The sequence below is a fragment of the Podarcis gaigeae genome (genome assembly GCF_964106915.1).
Source record: "Podarcis gaigeae genome assembly, chromosome: 2".
NCBI lineage: Eukaryota > Metazoa > Chordata > Lepidosauria > Squamata > Lacertidae > Podarcis > Podarcis gaigeae.
The window spans coordinates 50,255,805-50,276,192 of NC_139679.1; the positions used below are offsets into that span (position 1 = coordinate 50,255,805).

Sequence of the window (20,388 nt, forward strand, 5' to 3'; positions counted from 1 at the left end):
TTAATAAGAAGCATACACTTCTTATTAATAGTTATCCATGTTTAATTCTGAAAACCTTTGTGGAAAATCAAAGTAGAAAAGATATCATAGCCTACATTTCTCCCCTGCTCTTTGTTTTGCTGATGACAGGGTTGAATGGAAACGTGGGTACACAACAAGGAGTCAAAGAATAGCTGTAAAATATCCAGTAGAAATAGAAAACAGCTGCATGTATTGTTCTTTAAGTCCAATGGTAGGAAACAGCACCCATTACATTAACTTGCATGTATTTTACAGTCCCTATAGTATTCTAAAATCATAATAGGCACAATACACACACACACACACACACACACAGAGAGAGAGAGAGAGAGAGAGAGAAACATTTGGACAATATTAAAAATAGATAATATAACGATTTTGGGGGGAAATAGGAACATCCCTACGCTAATACATTTGCTGTCACCTAGAGGGAGGTTTTCAGACACCAATTATGAGTAGCATTATTACATATGAGATTTTTAGAACAGAAATGAACAGAAAATAAAAAGTTAATTTTGGTAAGACAATATTCTAAAGCTACAAGAACAATTTTGTTCATTTTCATGTAGCTATGACTGTTCCTTGTTGATCCTTAAAGCAGTTGGATTTAATTGTGATTATATAGGGCAGGGAGCATCATTAAATAACATGGATTCTGGTGCTCTGGCATCACTTTCAGTAAGATTTTTTTCCTTCAAGGCTTGCCTACCCTTTGCAAACCAGAATTGTTTTATGGCTTCATGCTTTTGAGTGTCTAGATTTCCGCACTGTAAGTGGAATTGTCACAAGAGGTGATCTTGTTATGTCTGCAAAGTGGTTGAAATATCACATGTATCAACAAGGAAAATATCATCTGCTTCACCAGGTCATTTACAGCTCACCATAAAACATAGTGCTTTATGTCTGTCCATAAAAAAAGGTGGCGGAGAGAGGATTGATAGATTGGCAACAGAAAACAGCAGCATCTGCAGAGTGAGATTTCAGCAAATTGCCATTCAGAATCATTGGATAGACTTGTTTTTTGACCTTAGAAAATGTTGGCATTTTTTTGGTTTCCGTATAATACTTTTAACAAGTGTCATCATTTCACTTTCCCCTTTGTGGCAAATCACTCTGTTAGTTAATGCAAGTCCCCTTCCCACCCCATTTTTCTGTCTTCTCTCCTCCCTGCACCCCAAAACTGCCATCCTTTGAGTCCTCACTCCAATGTTACCTTTGCAGTATGGACCAGAGCTACCTGCAGTGAGTTAACTGTGCTGTAACTAAAAAAAATCAAAAAAATCATTTAATTATTTTAATTGCACATTCAATGGAACGTAAAGCAAACATGCAGTTGAAAAGTTTGGTAATACTTCTTTTCTTTCAGCTTTTACAAGTGTAACCATGTGCAAAGATTCCACTACTCAAGACCAGTCAGAAAAGGGTCTGTTGACCCTGAAAATGAATTTGCTGTAAGTATTTTTTTCCCCAGTTATGTTTTCAGAATGACCAAGATTGCATGCATTAGTTGTGCAGAGGCGATGTGTGGCGAAGGCCCCGGCTGAACTGCAGGCTGTGTTACCAGCAGAAAAATTGGAATCAGCGTACAAATGGGACAAGAGTAGGGTGCCTCAATAGCACCATTAGAGCCAAGTGAATCTGGTCTACTAAAACGATTGGTTCTTTGGGCCTCACCTGCTATTTGGGGAGATAAATTTAATCACAATTGGGCCTGAGAAGGAAACAAACAGGCATTTCCTCCTGACTACATAGAATGCTGCTGCCAAAGAGAACATATTTCCACTATTCCTGGTGGGTATACTGGTAATATCCAGGGCAGATAAAGTAATAAATGATTTGTTGGTCATGACATACAATGAATCTTTTGCTCCAGATAATCTTGGTTCAGAATCCAGTATGTTATTTACTCCATTACTCTGTTTCTTTTTCGGTGCTTGACTCTCCCTTTATGTTTACAGCTTGCATAACAGTGGCCTAGTTTAAAATTGGATTTAGAAAGATGCCTCCTTTATGTTTGCATTTTTATTGCTGTTACAATGCCGATGTGGGGCAAGGAGGGGAGCAGCTTCCTGCTATTATTTACATTTTTGTTCCAGTACCCTTAATGTCTTAACATTATGGTTTCACTACTCCCTATTCCCTCTGTGTGTCTTTTAACAGTCTATGTGGATTGAGAGAACATCCTTTGTTACTGCTTACAAGCTCCCTGGAATCCTGCGTTGGTTTGAAGTTATTGCTATGTCACAGGTGTGTATTTGAATTCTGATTAGGGTTAATACAGTTTAACTCGCAAAAGTACACATTAAATACACTCAGCACTATTTCAATGGAAAGCCGAAGGGGAGACACCAAATGGTGTTGTCCCTTTGGGGGTGGAACAAGGACATGGCCAGTCCCCTTGTGCTAAAAATATGGTATTAATGGGGATGGGATTTTAACTTGGGTGGGTGTTGTTTATGGGGGGGGGGAGTTGTTTTAAATTGTTCTTAAGTGTTATGTTATATGTTAATTTTTATTTTGTATTTTTGCTTTATATAGCTGATTAATATTCTAAAGCCTTTTAAATGTGTTTATGGGAGGGGGGTTATTGCTTGGTTGTTTTTGTTTTAACTATTTCCTTCTGTTTTTACCTTGTATTTTTATCCTGTGAACCACTCTGAGATCTTGTGATGAAGGGCATTATATAAATCTAAACAACAACAACAACAACAACACACTATGTTACCAGGAAATTCATTCTTAGTACTTAACAAGGGTTGGGTTCCCTCCCTCCTTCTTGATATTGGCCATTCTGATGTATTTTAAAACATGTTTCAGAGTTGACCCTGCATTTTGAATGCAGAATTCACTCAAGATTTATTGAAGCACATCTATTTAATAGATAGGTAGTACAATTTCAGATTACACAAATGATATTCTTGATTTATTTCCCCAAAGACTACCATTAGCCCCCTGGAAAATGCTATTGAAACAATGTCTATGACCAATGAGAAGATTCTGGCCATGGTTAATCAATACCAAAGTGATGAGAACCTTCCAATTAACCCTCTGTCCATGCTTCTGAATGGAATTGTTGATCCAGCCGTCATGGGAGGGTTTGCTAAATATGAGAAGGTAAGGTTTTGAATAGTTGCTTTTAAAATTAAAATAATGCTTTGATTTATTATATCAACAACACAACCTTGGAGATATCATTGCTTGTTCTAATGTGAGGAAGAAAGACGGAATGATCTGTTTTCTGCTTGCAGGCTTTCTTCACTGATGAGTACATCAGGGACCACCCTGAGGATCAAGAGAAACTAAACAGACTTAAAGATTTGATTGCTTGGCAGGTAATACAATGCTGGGCACAATTCTCTGAAGCTTTTTCTTCTTTCCTCCCTGCCTCTTCATTTATTGATCTTGTTTCTAGTGGAGCAGCATAATGTGATTTTACTTGTATAATATGCACATGTTTTCTCTTAATATATATTTGTAACAAAGTAGGGAATAAAAGTGACTGGCTCTGCAGTATGTAACTAATATTACTGAGAAGGAGCTTTTCATAAAGGCTTTTAATAATAATAAAAAATTCTTTAAAAGTGTTAGTTGGGATGAAAGAGCAGCCTCGTCATGAAGTTGAGTTGACATATTCTGGACTTCCTTGGCCCAAAATAAGCTAACCCCTGATCTAATGTCATAGAATTGTGGAAAAACCAGTGGACCCAATTCAAAGGATCTTACTCTTGTTTACATTTCATTGAAATCAATGGAGATTTTACATTTGTCATTGCTAACTTGTTCCATTGATTTCTATAGAACTTAAAGTTTCTTTCCCTTTGGTCTGAAGTATATGTTATTGCTGTGAAATATCTCACAAGACAAGGAGAAATGAAAATAGTCAAAAGTGACCACTTTCATCCAAAGACTGATTGGCTTTTACTGGCTAATTTCAAAGCATTTTAGGAGTTAAACATCTAGATTCAGGATCCATGAAGTTCCATTAACTTGCTCCTACCTTATAACATACAGGAAAGGAAACTATCCTATTGTTTTAAAATATGTGTGTACAGATCAAGTGCTAGGCAGTAATCTTAGGCAGGTATAGGTGTGGGTAGGAGATCAAAGTGCACCAAGCTTGAGATCTTTCAGAAGTTTTTGCTACAACCACATACAAATAATGGAACAAATAAAATGCTCTTTCCATTTAATATCAATATGCCAGTTTAGCCAAGTGGTCGGGCGCAGTTCAGCTTCCAAAATACGTCCAGTTGTGTGGTTGCGCTTCCATGGCCTGTGCACGTAGCTGCCTAGTATGATGGCCTGCCTTGGCAGCAATTCTGTAAACCTTTGTTGCAGCCAGTCTTGTTAAGGTACTGATGGAAGATTCTACTGCCTGTTTAACCTATTATACACTTTTGTGAAAACTCAGTGGAGTGTTAACGTCCTAGAAGATAGGAAATATACGGTAAATCCCATACTGACCCTGCAAGGGTAGGAAAATGGACTATAGCTGAGGAACCAGCAACAGTAAATAGTTGTACTATTTCCATAGCAAGTATTCAGTGGGAACCATTAAAAATTACAGTGGTACCTTGGTTTACAAAATTAATCTGTTCCAGAAGTCCATTCTTAAACCAAAGCATTCTTAAACCAAGGCGTGCTTTCTCATAGCAGCGGGGGACTCAATTTACAAATGGAACACACTCAACAGGAAGTGAAACATGTTCTGCTTCCAAGGCAAAGTTCACAAACCAAAACACCTACTTCCAGGTTTGCAGCGCTCTTAATCCAAGTTGTTCATAAACTAAGCTGTTCTTAAACCAAGGTACCACTGTATTCTGATTTCCAACAGAAATATGTCCTGGGCTAATTGACAACAGTCTGTTTTTTTACATTTGTATTTTTCCTTTTGTAGAAGCAAAGTGCCATTTTGTGTCCTGCATACAAAAGGGACTAATTTTTATTTTGAGGAGTTGCTTAAAAATTGTTTATGGGATGTGGAATGGTGCACTGACCCTTGTCAAAAACAATTGAGTAGATTGCAGAGAAGAGCAGGTAAAAAGCTAAAATCATCCCAAACCTCCTATGAGTCAGTTAGCAGGATTTTAAAAATGACCTCTGAAGTGATCCTTCACTTTTCAATAGCATAGCTCTGATTCAGCAAGGTGGCATAGTAGATTCTAATATGGCTGATGTTACACTTTTGCCTATATTCTTGAAATAAAAGATAAAGGGAAGAGGCCAACTGCTAATGGCAAACACCGAAAAGAAGAAGTGTGCATGCACACGAAAGCTCATACCAAGAACTAACTTAGTTGGTCTTTAAGGTGCTACTGGAAGGAATTTTTTTGTTTTGACAGAAAAGAAGGTTTTGTGTCATAAAAAAGATTAACTAATTCAGAAACTTCCAGTGCACATGGGACTCTGAGGAAAGCCATATATGCATGATTTTGCATGTGTGGGTTCCACACTGATTTCATGGGGTTATAGAGGAAGAGAACTATGCAAGCAGTTGTTATGTGCATATATCAAAGGGCCCTCCATGCATAAAGTTAAATATCTGATATTTCTCCTTTATCTCAAAATGCTTTGTTATTTTGAAAAAGAGAAATTTAAAACTTACCTTGCAGGACTTTAGAGGGGGATGCTAGGCAATGTCATAGAAAGAGCATAGCTTTTGCTCAGAGGTTGGGGAGAAATAGCCCTCGTTGGTTCCCTTGTTATTAGCAGCTACAGCATGAGAGGACAGGAAAACAGAGAGCAATCAGATCTCCTGGAAATATCACTTTCATTTTTATGTTCTTGTCAATTATTTAATGTTGCAACAAAACTACATGAGGGATGCAGCATGATGGCAAAGTTTCCTTTTCATGAGCTAAATGTTTATTGCTGCCAGCCTGTTCCCGGGTAAGCACCAATAATTGTCAGTTTCTTCCTTCCTTTGTAAATCAACAAGAACAATGCTGTTTGCTGTGATAGTTACCCAGAGTGTTTATTCTGTGGGTGCTGTAAGTGTATGCAAGAAAATTTTTAATCTCAGGCATAAGGAATTGCGTCTTTTCTTCATTTAGATGTCTAAATATTGTTTGCATAGGGCTGGATTCAACTAACCCAGTACACTAGAAGGCAGCAGCACAGGATAAAGTGAAATGGTGGTCTGCTGCAGCGTATTTTTCCAGTTACTAATCTGGACTGATTAAGCGTGCCCTGGCACATTATGTTTTTGAGTCCTTGCTCTCATTATGTGTATTAAAACTAGGCGAAATGTAATAAAGCCTCCCTCTATCTAAACCTCTACTTGTCTGTGATTTTCCTCAGGAAACACACAGAATCATAGAACTGCAGAGTTGGAAAGGACCCCAAGGGTCATCTAATCCAACCTACTCCAATACAAAAATCTCAACACACGGTCTCCCATCCAATTTGAAACCATACTGGATCCTACTTAGCTTTGTAAATGTGCTCACCATTGTATTGCTGCACCACCTACCTCTTATTATTTAGAATAGTCTTCAGTTTACAATAAGATGCCAAACTGCTGTTAAATGTTTCCAAGGAGGTAAAGAAAAGTCAGTTGGCAAATATATTACAATTCTTGGCTATATTGTGGCAGGATTTTTTTTTTACACATTCTGTAGATCAGGGAGATAACGTGGCTAAACTTCTTCCTGCTGTTCCTTCCCAGATTCCATTTCTTGGAGCTGGAATTAAGATCCATGAGAGGAGGGTTTCAGATAGCCTTCGTCCTTTCCATGAGCGTATGGAGGAGTGTTTCAGGCACTTAAAGGTCAAAGTGGAGAAACAATATGGTGTCAGAGAACTGGTAAGATTCCCCTGCTTTTACTTCTCTATTTTTACTTCTATTTTAGCTGCTTGAAGGGGGACGGGGAAGGAATCAATGACCATCGGACTGTAAGGTGCAGCCTGTGATATGAAGGCACTACAGCTTTCATCCAGTAGCCAGATCCACTTCTGGGGCACTAGGCCTCCCCTAGCGGAAAGCCAAGAACCTTCTGTTTATATGAAAGCTATTCCACATAGTTAGGGAGCTGAATTAAAAACCTTATGAAAGTTTGCCGGCCAAGACCTAGAGCCCCTGCTTCCTTTCCTCTCCTCTGTCTGTAATTTTTAATAGCTTAGAGCTTTGATCCAAACTGAATATCCAGGGGTCCTGGTTCTTGGAAGATTCCAGCTGTTTGCTGAATCTGCTTCTGAAGCAAGCTCTATAATAAAACATAAATGCATTAGCTGAGGCTAAAATGGTTGTATAAAAAGGCTGTGCAATAGAATTAGCCACTATGTGTTTCTGACAGCTCTTGGAGCACAGCCAACTAAATAGCCGAATAATTAGATGAAATGTTTGATAGCATTAGGAATGAGAGGGTTGTTGTATATCGAAGAGAATTTCTGCTCCTGCCTGGAACACACTGCCCTTGCAGGTTGTAATGGTCTGATTTGGTTTTACTGAAGAAAGGCTTTCTAGGTGGTGAATTTTTAAGCTTATTCCTTGGGGGAAATTACATGGCCTAAGTCCCAAATAATGCAAATTATGGCTATTTGTCTGCTTTGTGTGCATATAGCACAATAGCCATAATTTGTAAACGTCCCTTGTATTAACTTAATAAACTAGCTTCAGAATCCATAGTTGCCTGTTTGAAAGCCAGAATAAGATGGGATTCAGTAATAGCAAAATTACAATTTGCTAAAGTCTTCTTCCCAACCATAAATGGGGAGGAGAGGGGGGGTGCACAAACCTGACACACTGCTCAGGCTTTTTCAGTATTGTCCACATGGCAGCACTGAAGCATATTTTTGCATTATGAATGACTAGAGCCAGTGTCAGCTTGGTTGAACAGTCCTTGTCACTTTCAGGTCAGCTAAAATGCATCCAGGTTCTCCCGGCTACACTTGCATTTTGCCTGAGCTGTTCTCACTGGGAGCTTGGTATAAATAGATCCCAATTGCTGATTTGGGTCTCATTGCAAGATGAGTTAATTTAACCTGGGCTTTAGCAAACCATGGGGAAGTTCCCAGAGTCTGACATGCACAACCTGACATAAAGCACATGGATAAGATAGCAGCCTGGCTCTAGTGTTTTAAATGTAAAGCAAACTAGTAGTGTGGTTTCTTCACTCCCTTTAGATTTGAACATCTCCCAGCCTATTCTGGGTTCCAACTTGAGCTGAAATTTTGCATGCATATCAATGCAAAAATGAAAAGTAATTTCCTTCAAGTATATGTTGCAAAATGAAGTATTTCATCACTTTTGAATACGTTCCACATAAATTAATATGCTTGGGGGATGCCAATATTTAATATATATTCCAATACATATAAAAGCCAATGAATTCAAAGAGCAGACCCCTTCTGGTTTTATCATCTCTTTGGCTGGCTGGTGTGTTCTCTTTACCTGTAAAATGTAGCTGTGTGATTGTGTCTTCTCTCTGAACCTGGGGTTCACCAGATGAGAAGCAATTCCCACTGCATATAAAATGTAAAACGTATTTGAAAATAAACTTGGGAGCTCTAAATGGCTTTCCTGAGTCTCTTGCCGGAGGTGGCTCTCTGAGTGAAATGAGACAGCGTCAGAATGGAGCCTGAAGTATGAGATTACATACCAATTTCCATAGAGGCTTCATAATATCTCTGAAATCTGTTTGGTTTTTTTTTAAAGGCCCTGACTTTCAAGTATTAAACTCAGGGAGGTGGCAGGTTTTTACACCATATACATATTGAGAATAGCTTCTCTGCCTTAATGCTAGGTAACTGAAGAAATTTCTGCTTCTTCGATAATGTGAGCTGAAAATAAAGGGGGTGATCAAAATACAGCTCAGTTAGTCATGGATTGCACTAACCCCGGAGACTTGATCTTTCCTGGACATACTGAGCTGCTGTAGGCAGCCTTTCGGTGAATGAAGAAAGTCCTCAGCCAGCAGGAATTATTTTAAGTACAAAGGCAAAATCATGCAAAGTCAGGAACCCTTGGAACTGCCCCCTCCCTTTAAGGCTGCTTATTGGGGTCTGGACAGGTCGTGGAAGGGACCCAGCAGCTTCCCACACCCCAGTGAGCATGACTGCATCTTCCTTGCCTGCCCCTGGGATGCTCCCAGAGCCCTTGCACTTCCTTCATGGAGGCCAGTAAGGAAGGCACAGTCATGCTTACTGGGCTTTGGGAAAGTGGAGCAAGGGCTCTAGGATGCTGTCAGAGCCCTTGTGCTGCCTTCCCAATGCCTGTAAGCAAGGAAACCCCTACTGGGTGTGCAGTTGGGAGGAAAAATAAATATATGGAGAGCAGGGAATGGTGGTTATTTTCGGCTCTCCATTTATTAATTTATCTCCATCACCACCTGTATAAGGTTGCGATTGCGTAAGTGAAACAAGTGCAACTTGCAAGTTTACTGTAGCCGCCTCCTTTACATTTTCAAGGTTGGTTAGAAAGAAAAATAGAGACCCTTGCATGCTGTCTGGTTCATTTTTCAAAAATAGGGTGTAGTGCCAGTATACAGAGTTTCTCCTTAAAGTTAGAAAAAAGAACAAGATGCAGGGAAAGGGTGTGTTAGGTTAATATGCCATCACTGAACCTTGCTGAGCTCCAAGTTGAGCTACCTTTATGTCTTCAATACATGTTTTCCACTATTATCTTCCAACAACACACTGTTTATTTTCCACTTAATTTGCAAACTTTACAAATGGGATTAAATCAAAGGAAAACAAAATCAAGGGTTAAATGCCTTGCTGAGGTATTTGAGTTTTATCTGTTCTACCTCATGGTAAATACCGATCTCCCTTTCCACCAGGGAAGATTAACTACCTTATATTTCCTATTCAGCCGGATTTTGATGATAGGCGAGTTGGTCGGCCAACATCTATGCTGCGATCGTATCGTCAGATGTCTATTATTTCCCTGTCCTCTATGAATTCAGACTGTGCTACACCAAGCAAGACTACTGCAGAAAGGTGAGTTTTATACTGACCGCTCCATACAGATATGGCAGGAGTTTTCTCCTCCTCCTCTTCCTTCCTTCTCCTTCATCTTCCTATTACAATGTCACGTTATACAACAAAGTTATCAAAGCAACTTAATAATACTACAGAGAATTTTTAAAAATTACACTAGCCCCCTATTCTATTTAATTTCTACATAAACTCCTTAGTCAGAAAGATGGAGGATGCAAGTACTCATCCCCCAAACCTAAATAATATACCAATCCCAGTCCTTTTGTACGCAGATGATGCGGCACTTATTTCCTTCTCTTGTGTGGGTCTAAGAAAACTTTTACGAGCTCTTACAGAGTATTGCGAAGCTGAACACCTAATAATAAATTACACTAAATCAAAAATTATGGTGTTCTCCAAGAGAAAACTCCGACATAAATGGAAAATTAATAACCAACCTATTGAGCAAGTAACATCCTTTAGATATCTTGGAATAATCTTTGATGAGAAGGGATCCTGGTGCCATCAGATTAAGAATTCCATTGCAAATGCGCAAAGATCTTCCAGAGCTATCATAAGATTCTTCTATAGAAAAGGAGGTCAATATGTTCCTGCTGCCTCCCAGGTCTTTGTCGCAAAAATACTTCCACAACTGATGTATGGCACCCAGATATTTAATTGTCAAAAACTCAAGTCCCTGGAATCTGTACAAACTACATTTTACCGCTCCCTACTAGGGTTACCTACCTGTGTTTCCAACACAGCCATTAGGCTGGAGGTAGGTCAACTCCCTATCAATGCCAGGATATGGATCCTGAAGATTCACTTCTGGCTAAAACTCATATTTTTCCCAGTGGGAGTGGCTCCATTGACTCTATTAGACCCGTTCCAGTCTAAATGGAGATTGTTGCTCTATGAAAAATTGAAGGGCCTGGGGCTTTCCCCACAAGAACTTATAGCCTCAGGTTTTGAAAAGGCTAAAAGGATGGTGAGCCAGCGAATAGGAGATGTAGAGCTTCAGGACCATATGAGCAAGATAGATAAATATCCAGCCATCCAAGATTATGGAAAAGGGTTCAATCTAACACCATATTTGCTGGATTTACAAATCGCAAAATACAGGCGGGCGTTTACCCTTACCAGATTTGATGTACTGCCATCTGCCTTACTAAAGGGCAGATACGGGGGCAAACCCTATGCTGAACGAGTCTGCCCATGTGGTCTGAAAGAGGTGGAAACGGCTTCACATGTGTTGCTACACTGCGACCTCTATGGGGATATCAGGTCACTGTTTATTTCCCCTATCGTTCAGAAATTTCCAGGTCGATCTGAATCTCAGCGGCTGAAAATCCTACTAGGAGATAAAAACCCAGAAGTAACACTGAAAGTGGCCAAATTTTCTGCGGCTGCGATCAAGCGGAGGGCATTAGCTGTAAAAAAGTAAAAGACTTGACCCCTGGACAAGCCCCCTCATTTTTTAAGTCTATACATACATTGTAGTGCGTGTGTGCGTGTGTGTGTGTGTGTGTGTGTGTGCATATGTGTATTGCTTTTATGTATAATTTTACAATTTTTAATTGACACCATTACTCCCCTTGTAAACTATCGTTGTTGTTTTTTCTGGTCTATGACCGTAATAAATTAATTAATTCATTCATTCACTAGAGCATAATAGTAATCGTATACTAGCTCCCAACCATTCCCCAAGTACATCAGCATAATGATGATGATCTAAAACAATAAGCTAGCAAACAATCAAAAATCAAGTAGCAGGAGACAAAATTAACCAACAAATGCTTAGGAGTAAAGAGAGAATGGAACAATTCTCTGAAAGGCACTGCAGTTCCAAATCTGCATATTATGTTTTTGTATTTTATGCTGGAAGACGCCCAGAGTGGCTTGGGGAACCCAGTCAAATGGGCAGGGTACAAATAACAAAATTATTATTATAGATCAAAACCTGTTGTCAGGACTGCCTCTAGGTCCCAGCTCACAGAGGACCAACGCCCGGTTGATGTAATGTACAAAAGTCTTTATTGAAGTTTAGTTTCCATTTCAAACCCCAGAGCACGCAGCCCTACGTCTAGACTCTAGATCGGCGAAGTCCCCTCTGAGTCACTATCCCTTCCGCACCAGTTCAAGATCCTAGCCCGGCTCCACCTCCTGCGCTGTTCCTTCCTCCTCTGGGTCCTTCTGCCCCCTGGGGTTTCCTCCTTCCTGGACTCTTCTGATGCTGACCCCCCTGAGTCTTGCCCTTCCTTCTGGCGGGCTTTAGGAGCTGGCTCCCTATCCGGGCTCCCTGCTGTGCCGCTCGCCTGTACATTTGAACTTGGCGCGCGCGCCCAGCCGGTAACCTTCCTCCTGACCGTTTCCCCGCTCTCCGATGTGGGCGTGGTCAAACCTGACTCATCTCCTCTTGCTGGTGGTGAGAACACTGGTCCCGATTCCTGGGACTCCCCCTCCCTACTGCGCTCTGGTGGGGAAGCTGGTCCTGATTTCCAACTGCTGCTCAGGGAGTCCCCGCTGGCCCCTTCCTCCTGGGGTTTTCCCCCTGGAGCCCCCCTTGCCCTGGCCATCGGCGCTCCCTTCTGTGAATCTTCCGATTCGCTGGAGAGGCTCGTGGAATGACTCTGGCCACTGTCACTGCCTCCACCCCACTCGGATTCCTCCTCCTCACTCTCCATTTGCTCCCCCTCCTGTGTCTCTGCTCCTGAACCCCTGACACCTGTACTTTGAACTGGGCCCAGAAACGCAGTGGAAACAAGTGCAGCCAGACCAGAGTTGCTTTTATATGTTCAGACTGCCTGGTCCCTGTTAAGATTCTGTCCACTGAATTCTGAACTAGCATGCAATGGCTTAGCCGAGACAGTAAGAATCTTGAGGAAATACAGCATGTGATGACTCAGCTGAGAAAGGTTTTTTAATCTTTTATATTTCTTAGGGAAACCCATTTCAATACTAAAAGCTACTTTTGAAATTTGCAATGGCAATCTGACTACATAGATCGCTGGTGAACCTTTGAAAACTTACTAATTCTCATTCCAGCACTACTTGCTACTACAGTGATTTCAGGAGTCATAGCCACAAAAATATGCATTAGGCAAATGAAAATATGTATGCTTTATTCACAGAGAAAACATGAAAGCTTGAAAACACACTGTTTTTAAAACATGAGTGTTGCCTTCCTGGATTATCTGTCCATGTATTTTAAGATAATGTGGTAACTTCTAATTGGGCACCATTGTCCTCCAAAGTAACATAGGAAGGTCCCCTAATTATGATGATGCCAAAGATGTTCTGTTAATTAATACATTCAGCTAATGAACTATCCTGGAGTTGCTACATCACCAATAGACAGTGAAGAACTAAAGCCTAGAATTATCAAAAAAATACTAGTGATTTTATTGTTTTAACTGTATTTCAAATATTCTTTTAACTCTTATTATTATTGTTTTCTTGGATATGTTAACTAAGGATATTTTAATTTTGCATGCATTTTAACCATGGATTGGTTTTATAGTTGTAAACAGCTTAGAAGCCATTTGGGCATACAATCAGTATATAAATAAAATGCAAATCATAACAAAAAATTGCTGTACCATTGTTACCTATTTATATGCAGTTTGTTTTTCTTACCCCCCAGAAGTATTTAGAGTGGACATTTCAAGTGTTTTGTTTCTGGTCCCAAGCTCCCCTCTCTCACCCTAGCACAAGCATCCCCAAACTCGGCCCTCCACTACAATTCCCATCATCCCTGACCACTGGTCCTGTTAGCTAGGGATGATGGGAGTTGTAGTCCCAAAACAGCTGAAGGGCCGAGTTTGGGGAAGCCTGCCCTAGCATGAGATTCAAACTTATTTTAGCCATGCCCTGAACTCTTCACCACAACTTCCAGTACCTTACCTCTGCGAGAATCTTCTGAGCTCACCTGCTTTGCTTTGTTGTCACTTCTTGTTCCATCCATTTCCTTTCAGCTGCATTTGTGCCACTACAAAAAAAGACTACATAAAGGTACTTTCCCCAATAAACCTGCTCTGACCCTCATCTTCTATTCTCCTCCATCAGCTTCATGCATATACCCACCTGAGGAAATCCTGAGCTGTCTTGCACAATGGGCCTGCAATGCTGCACAGAATCATCTTTCAATATAGGAGCAGTGCTATGGGCATAATAATTAAAAGTGCTTTGCCTCAATTTCTATCCTCAGCTTTGAACTGGAAGTCCTGTCTCCCAAGGCTACCAAGTCAGTGTCAGATGAGAATGTACGCCTGGCAAGCCCCCTGCCTGAAGTTAAGCTGAGAAAGTGCAGGAAGAGAGCAAAGAGAAGCAGTGTGGTATTTGCAGATGAAAAAGCATCACCTGAACTTCTTGATATGAAAAGTGTACGTTGTTATAGATGAGTAGTCTCATTATAATTCTGAAGTACAAACTGTCAATTTCATATTAGACGTATGTTTTCTGGACAGTATGTGTCCCTTAAAGTATCAATGTCCATGAAAGAAAAAGATGTGGTTTTCTTGCAAGATGTGACACTCATCTTGGTAAGTGGTGGAAGATACATTTGCTTAATGGTGCTGCTGAACGCTAACTCCTAGCATCAGCCCTAGCAGGCAAGGCCAAGGATGTTGGGAGTTGTAATTCAGCAACATCTGGAGGGCCAAAGGTTCCCCACATCTGGTATACAGTACGCTTAACAGTCAAGGAGGCTGGGAATATACCCTGACCTAAAGTAGATTATTCTTTTTTTTACTGTTGGTGACAGTCAGGTGGTTTGTTTGGTGGGAGGTTGTAGCAGTGATCCAGAAGAAAGGAGTTGGATGCACTTTTGTGGTCCTGATTGCTGTGGATACTTTCAAGAGGGATAGGTGGTCATTATGAGTCTTCTTAAGGAAATTAAATATTGTTAGGGCATTGCAAACTGTGCTCTATAAACAGTGCCAAGCTGCAGACTACACCACTGGCACCTTTTTGTGCGATCTATCATTTGAGCACTTTGATCACACTAATCTATCATCAGCCTGACTTGCATTGCACAATTTTATAACATCACCCCTAAGAACCAAATGTTTTTGAGTATTAAAAAAGCAACGTCATTAAAGCAAAAATCAAAAACAGTTCAGTAAAGAAGCCTCATCTAATTTAGTTTACTATCCAGAAGCAATGCTAACTAAAAATCACTTTGAATCATAAATCCTTTGGAAGAATTGTTACAAAGGACATAAAGTTCTATCCCAATATAATCTGTTTAAGACCCTATTAAATGGTCATCAGCTTCATTTACTGTTCACCCCAGGAATAAATTGACTCCCTTTTGTGATCACATAAAATGTAAACATGCATAACTTTCAAAATTCAATAATTCTAAATATGTTTCATATGCTTGCTGAGATCAGAATAAAATTCAGTTTTTAAAGACTATCATGGCATAAATGACTAAAACTTAATTTGTGCCTGCCAAGCAGATGTTGAACAGATTTAGAGTGTTGGCCACACCTTCGCCAAATAAAGAAAGATGCGGTAGAGAAGTGAATATGACATCAGTTATTTAACCTTCAGAAATTTAGCAAGTGTCCTTGAGCATGTATGTCTAATTACTATGCCTGTGGGATTTTTCTAGCTTTCTGTTGGTGATATCCTATAGATCAAAGCTTCTGCCTCATTTCAGTTTTGTGACAGGGTAAAAACCATTAGAGTTAGGCAGAAGCTCAGGGACAGCCGAAACAGCTGCTGGCTGTTCTCCTTTAGACCCCAACCATTCTCCTCTGTTGCCAAATGACCTCTTCCTCCCCCCCATCTGCCCCAAACCAGCCTACTGCTCCAGGTGTGGTGGTCAATACTTCACCAGTGTTGTAGAAAGATCTAGTCTATTTGGCTTCTGTGCATGGAACTGTGTGTTGGGAGTGAAACAAACTACAGTCCCGGGTTAAGACCTAATGCTATATTAAGAGTTGTGGATTCCCTCCCCACTCCTTGCAACAGTGGAAAAGAGTGAAGTGGGTATGTTTTGTTCATATAGAGAAAGCATGTTTACTGTGACATGCAAATGAGGCCATTGTAAGAAAATAGAAGTGTGTTTGGGTAATCTTTCCTCTGCATTCAGTATCTATAAGTAAAGAAATGGAAGTGGCTCCCCTTGCTTGACTAAGTAAGATTTCAAGGATGCTATAACCTCCTTTGTGCCCTTGGGCAAGTCTCATTAGCTTCAAGATAACTTGTACAAAACCTCCCAGTGGACTGTATTTTTAGAGCACAGTTCATATTCTACTGAATTACAGAGGAAAAAACTCCCATTGATTTTAATGGTCTTAGGCATCATACCTGAGTCAATAAAATGACTGCTGGGCTTTACTGATCTTTAGTTATTAAATGAAGCATTTTGCATTCTTCTGGCTTAGCCAGGGGCAGCTTCACTTGTGAGGAAGCAGTAGTCTCTTCAAATAATTGAAAAAAAAATTATGTTTGCCAACACAAGTAAAACTCGGACGAATAATTTTACCCTATATGCAACTGTTAAAATTGGTTAATTCCCCCTCCTGAGTACTGAATGATTTGTGTGTTACTGCACAGCTGTCAAGAAAACATGCATTTATGAGTGACACGAATCTTTCTGAACATCTGGGTGTACCTCACAAAACATCTGTTCTCAAGCAAATGAGCTTTGCCAGCCGTTCTATGCCAACCATTCCAGGTAAGGCAATTAGGATAAGAGAATGAGAACTCTGTACTTTGGGGCTGCTAGTAATTAAAATAAAATAAGCTACTTCCGTTCACTGTTGTTTTAAAAAAGAACTTCAATCTTTTCAAATTCAAAATGTGTTGAATATTAAGTATTCTATTAATGTTTTAGTGCCTAAAGCAGACATTTTGATACAGGCCAAGCATCAACTAATATTTTATTCAATGTTATCTAATCATTATAGCGGTTACAATCAGTTAAGATTACTATCACTCGAGTCCTTTAACTATCACTGTGTGTATAGAGTGCGCAGACGCAAACACAAGCAATGTGCTCAGATAGTCCTCACAGACATCAGAGCCATTTAGAAACTCACTTTTGTGACAGCATCACAGTAATAAAGAGTAACAGCAAAATCAAAGGAACATAAATATTTCATTGCTGTTGCAGTTAAGAACTTGTGAAGTGGCGGGACAGGTATTTTGTGCAGCACAGAAAAGAAGGAAGAGTGTTTGGACATATATTTAGCAAGACAAAAACCCACGCCTAATAAATGCAATAATGGAGGCTGGTATCCCACTCCTCTACCTTGCTCTTTTCTCAATTAGCAGTTCTTACTCTTCACTTGATTAACTAAAGCTCTTGTGGACAATTCCCAGCAAACTCACAGATGCACAGCATCCAAACAAGCATATTAGAGGAGGAGTGAAATTCTTAATCTTGCTGGAATCTTGGGAGCTACCTGACAGATGGGGAGAAGGCCAAAGCCTTCCATTGCACTGGATCTGGACAAGGGCGAATCCTACAAGAGTAGTCATTTATTCTGGAACAGGTGCTTCTGCAGAGATCCTTGGGTAGCAACATTTATCAGTCATCTTGATTCTTGTACATGCACTTGGAATGGAAGCCCTAAGAGGCATAAAGTCTTTTTGCTTTCATAGTTTGTGTCAAGCTGTTTAATGGTTGCCATTGTCCAACCATGGGAGGAAAGGGAGTTACATTTTCTGCATGCCGAATTTTATTATTATTTTTTGAGAATTAATTAATTTGGGCTCTCTCTTGTTACTTCATTATGTACCAGTATTTCCTTGTTTTTAAGGGGTAACTATGTCCGTGTGCTGCCCATCACCCGAGGAACCAAATGCACCACAGAGGATGAGCCAGGCAAGCATCCCTCCTCCCATCTTGGAGCTGGACAGGAAAACTCTAAAAAAGAAGAAAGTGAACCAACTCTTCAAAACAATAGTAAGTGAAAATTTTCAAGTTGGGGCTCAACTGAATAGTGGCGTCTGATCAGCTTCTAGCTGCTGGTGTGCTCCACCTTTTCCCTGAGTTTTCAAAGCAGATCTTGTAACTTGCATTGAAAATGTGAGGGACTGAAGACGCACAACCCGAAAAGACCTACTGAGGAAATCTATCTGCTCATTGCATTATTTTTAATATTTACCTATTCTGTATGCACAGCATGCTCCAGCACAGCAATTTTAATAATAGGTTAACACAAGAAGTCTCATTTGACCTTCACTTGTACTCCTGACCTGATTTATTTGCCAACCCAGCAAAAATTTAATGCTTCGTTAAGATTTCAAAAACCAAAGCCATTTGAGGGGAACAACTCAACCACACAGTAGCAGCACTACAGAGCACATTTCTGTTTAGATCATAGTAGGCAGCTTGGTACACCCATTACACTGTGGTGCTTCCATACACATTTGTATAGAAGGTGTTAACAATGCTGCATTTCATGTACTCTAGGCAAAACTTTCTTCTTTCAATGAAATCACATCTTGCCTGCAAAGCAACATACAGTCCAGGCAAGTGTTGGCTTACAGCCGATATCTATTTAAAGTTGATAAGTTTCAGGGTTTTTTTCAAAAGCCTGACTGGAGATGTTATTATTTTATAAACTCCGATAGCAAAACAAAATATGCAACCTAGAAATGCAGAGGGTGCTAGTATTTCTTGTGGTGCATGAAAGGATAGCAAATTCTGCCATTTTATACGTACTGTCTCGCTGAAATGCTGGAAGATTTCTGACTGGTATTTCCTTTTCATAATTTGCTATAAAAGACTATAATTGTGTTTTGTTTTAGCTGACTACGATCACTAACATTTAAGTGTTCAAAGGATGCCATATAGAATATTTCAGTACTTCTTGCTACAATACTGTAAGGTAAATCAGAATTGTCAGCCATGACTGATGGTGAGGGATGAAGGGAGTTGTAGTGCAACAGCACCTGGAGAGCTATAGGTTCCCCAATGCAGCAGCAGTAGCCGCCACTGGTTTTATTATCTTGCATGTGTTCCCAGCATCAGCTCACACCTAGTATCTGCCACTAAGATTTTCTTTAACTCCTGTTTTTTTAAAAAATGCTTTACAAAAAAGCTCTTACATGTAATCTAGCTTTTATGTTGACCTCACAAGTGTAGAGTTCAGGAGTATCTTACTTGCATTTTGATCATGTATATGTTTAAAACTCAGTGTGATTTGCTTTTGAGCAAATAGGAATAGTTCCAACTAAGTGTGCACAATATTGCAGCCTTGAAGTAGTAAATCAAATCACATCAAAAGTGAACAGCTTGCGGGACAAGAGGGAACATATTTTTAAAAGCCACTTCTTTCACTAATAAGAGCCAAGCAAAAGCTAGGCTTTAATTCATCTGTCAGCCAACCTATATTTTGACTTCATTAGAGTTCCTTAGAACAAGGAAGTTTTCCCCTTCAAAGGGACAGCAACCTTAGTAACAACCTTCAGATTTGATTCACTGTTTGTTTTCTGAAATCTCCCTGCACTTTAAAGTCTGGTTTTAAGTATCAGGTTTGCACTTGCAAGTAATACGAGACAGAGAATATAGAAAGGATACTCCTAAGAGCTTAGATGCAAGTGTGGAATCTTGCGGGTTTAAACTCCTTTGAGACAAGCCTGAAAGGGAATCTCTCAATGAAAAGCAAAAAATTGAATGAAGACCTGCCTTGCAGCTGTCATATTGAATATGCCTACTTCCAAGAATGTAGGAGCACCATTATCTTGGCTGTGACCACACACCCTGCTCTAGTGTTGTAGCAGAGAAGAGGGTGTTGCAGTGGGACCCAGCAAGCCTTAGTAGCTAGTTCTTTAAGGAATCCCATGCCACCTAAGCCACTTTGGGGTTTTATACAGAAAGGCAAGTTAAATATTTAACATAAAAATAAACATCACTGCTTGGAGTTGGAGTGGATTAGAATTCCTTCATGGCATGCATTCATATAAGCACTACAGGCTGATTTAAGTGGGAGGAAAGCACTGGACCATTCTGACGGAGAGCCCAGGCTCTGGACCTGGTGTCTTCCATGGCGACACTAGGGCTCTCCCACACATCAAGCAGGCCACACGCTGGATTTGATCTTTGGCGCCGGTATAGATGTGATCATGTTTCCTTCGATGAAGGTGCCATGGTGTGATCACTACGCACTGAAAGCCAGGATTGGTTTTCCACCCCCACCCTGCTTAGGTGGCGAGCCAATTTGGGCTCGCCCGCAGAGGCTGATGGATCCTGATAGATTCCGTCAGGCCTTGCGGGACCTTGCTCCCCCTGGCGACTCATTGACTGAGCGTGTTGAGGGCTGGAATATACAGCTCCTAGCAGCCATTGATGAGATCGCACCTAGGCGCCCTCTGCGACCCCGCAGAAACCGGGCTCCCTGGTTTACCGAGGAGCTTCGGAAAATGAAGCGGGACCTCAGACGGCTAGAGCGAGTATGGCGGGGTGCCCGTGACGGAGCCTCAAGAACA

At 40.4% G+C, this 20,388-nt stretch overlaps 1 protein-coding gene and 1 long non-coding RNA gene across 12 annotated transcripts in view; one reads left to right on the top strand and one right to left on the bottom strand.

The window, feature by feature from the left end:
- The window catches only part of DOCK2 (dedicator of cytokinesis 2), a 249,142-nt gene that overhangs the window by 224,466 nt on the left and 4,288 nt on the right, over nt 1–20,388 (top strand). For all 7 annotated transcript variants that reach the window (XM_083718724.1, XM_083718730.1, XM_083718728.1 and 4 more), the window contains 9 exons: nt 1,388–1,472; nt 2,182–2,268; nt 2,959–3,135; nt 3,270–3,353; nt 6,689–6,826; nt 9,833–9,960; nt 14,147–14,321; nt 16,507–16,627; nt 17,715–17,860. In XM_083718724.1, coding sequence (XP_083574850.1) covers nt 1,388–1,472; nt 2,182–2,268; nt 2,959–3,135; nt 3,270–3,353; nt 6,689–6,826; nt 9,833–9,960; nt 14,147–14,321; nt 16,507–16,627; nt 17,715–17,860 — 1,141 coding nt within the window. The remainder of the gene's footprint in view (nt 1–1,387; nt 1,473–2,181; nt 2,269–2,958; nt 3,136–3,269; nt 3,354–6,688; nt 6,827–9,832; nt 9,961–14,146; nt 14,322–16,506; nt 16,628–17,714; nt 17,861–20,388) is intronic.
- Nucleotides 6,586–20,388, bottom strand: part of LOC310835225 — a 53,527-nt gene continuing 39,724 nt past the window's right edge. For 2 of the 5 annotated variants that reach the window (XR_014559427.1, XR_014559429.1), the window contains exons 4-7: nt 13,843–13,927; nt 9,978–10,040; nt 8,414–8,484; nt 6,586–6,783 (exon numbers count right to left, since the gene is read on the bottom strand). This is a non-coding gene — a long non-coding RNA (uncharacterized lncRNA). Of the gene's footprint in view, nt 6,784–6,839; nt 7,227–8,413; nt 8,485–9,977; nt 10,041–13,842; nt 13,928–20,388 lie in introns of those variants that run through there. The other 3 variants (XR_014559430.1, XR_014559428.1, XR_014559431.1) reach the window with 3 other exon arrangements.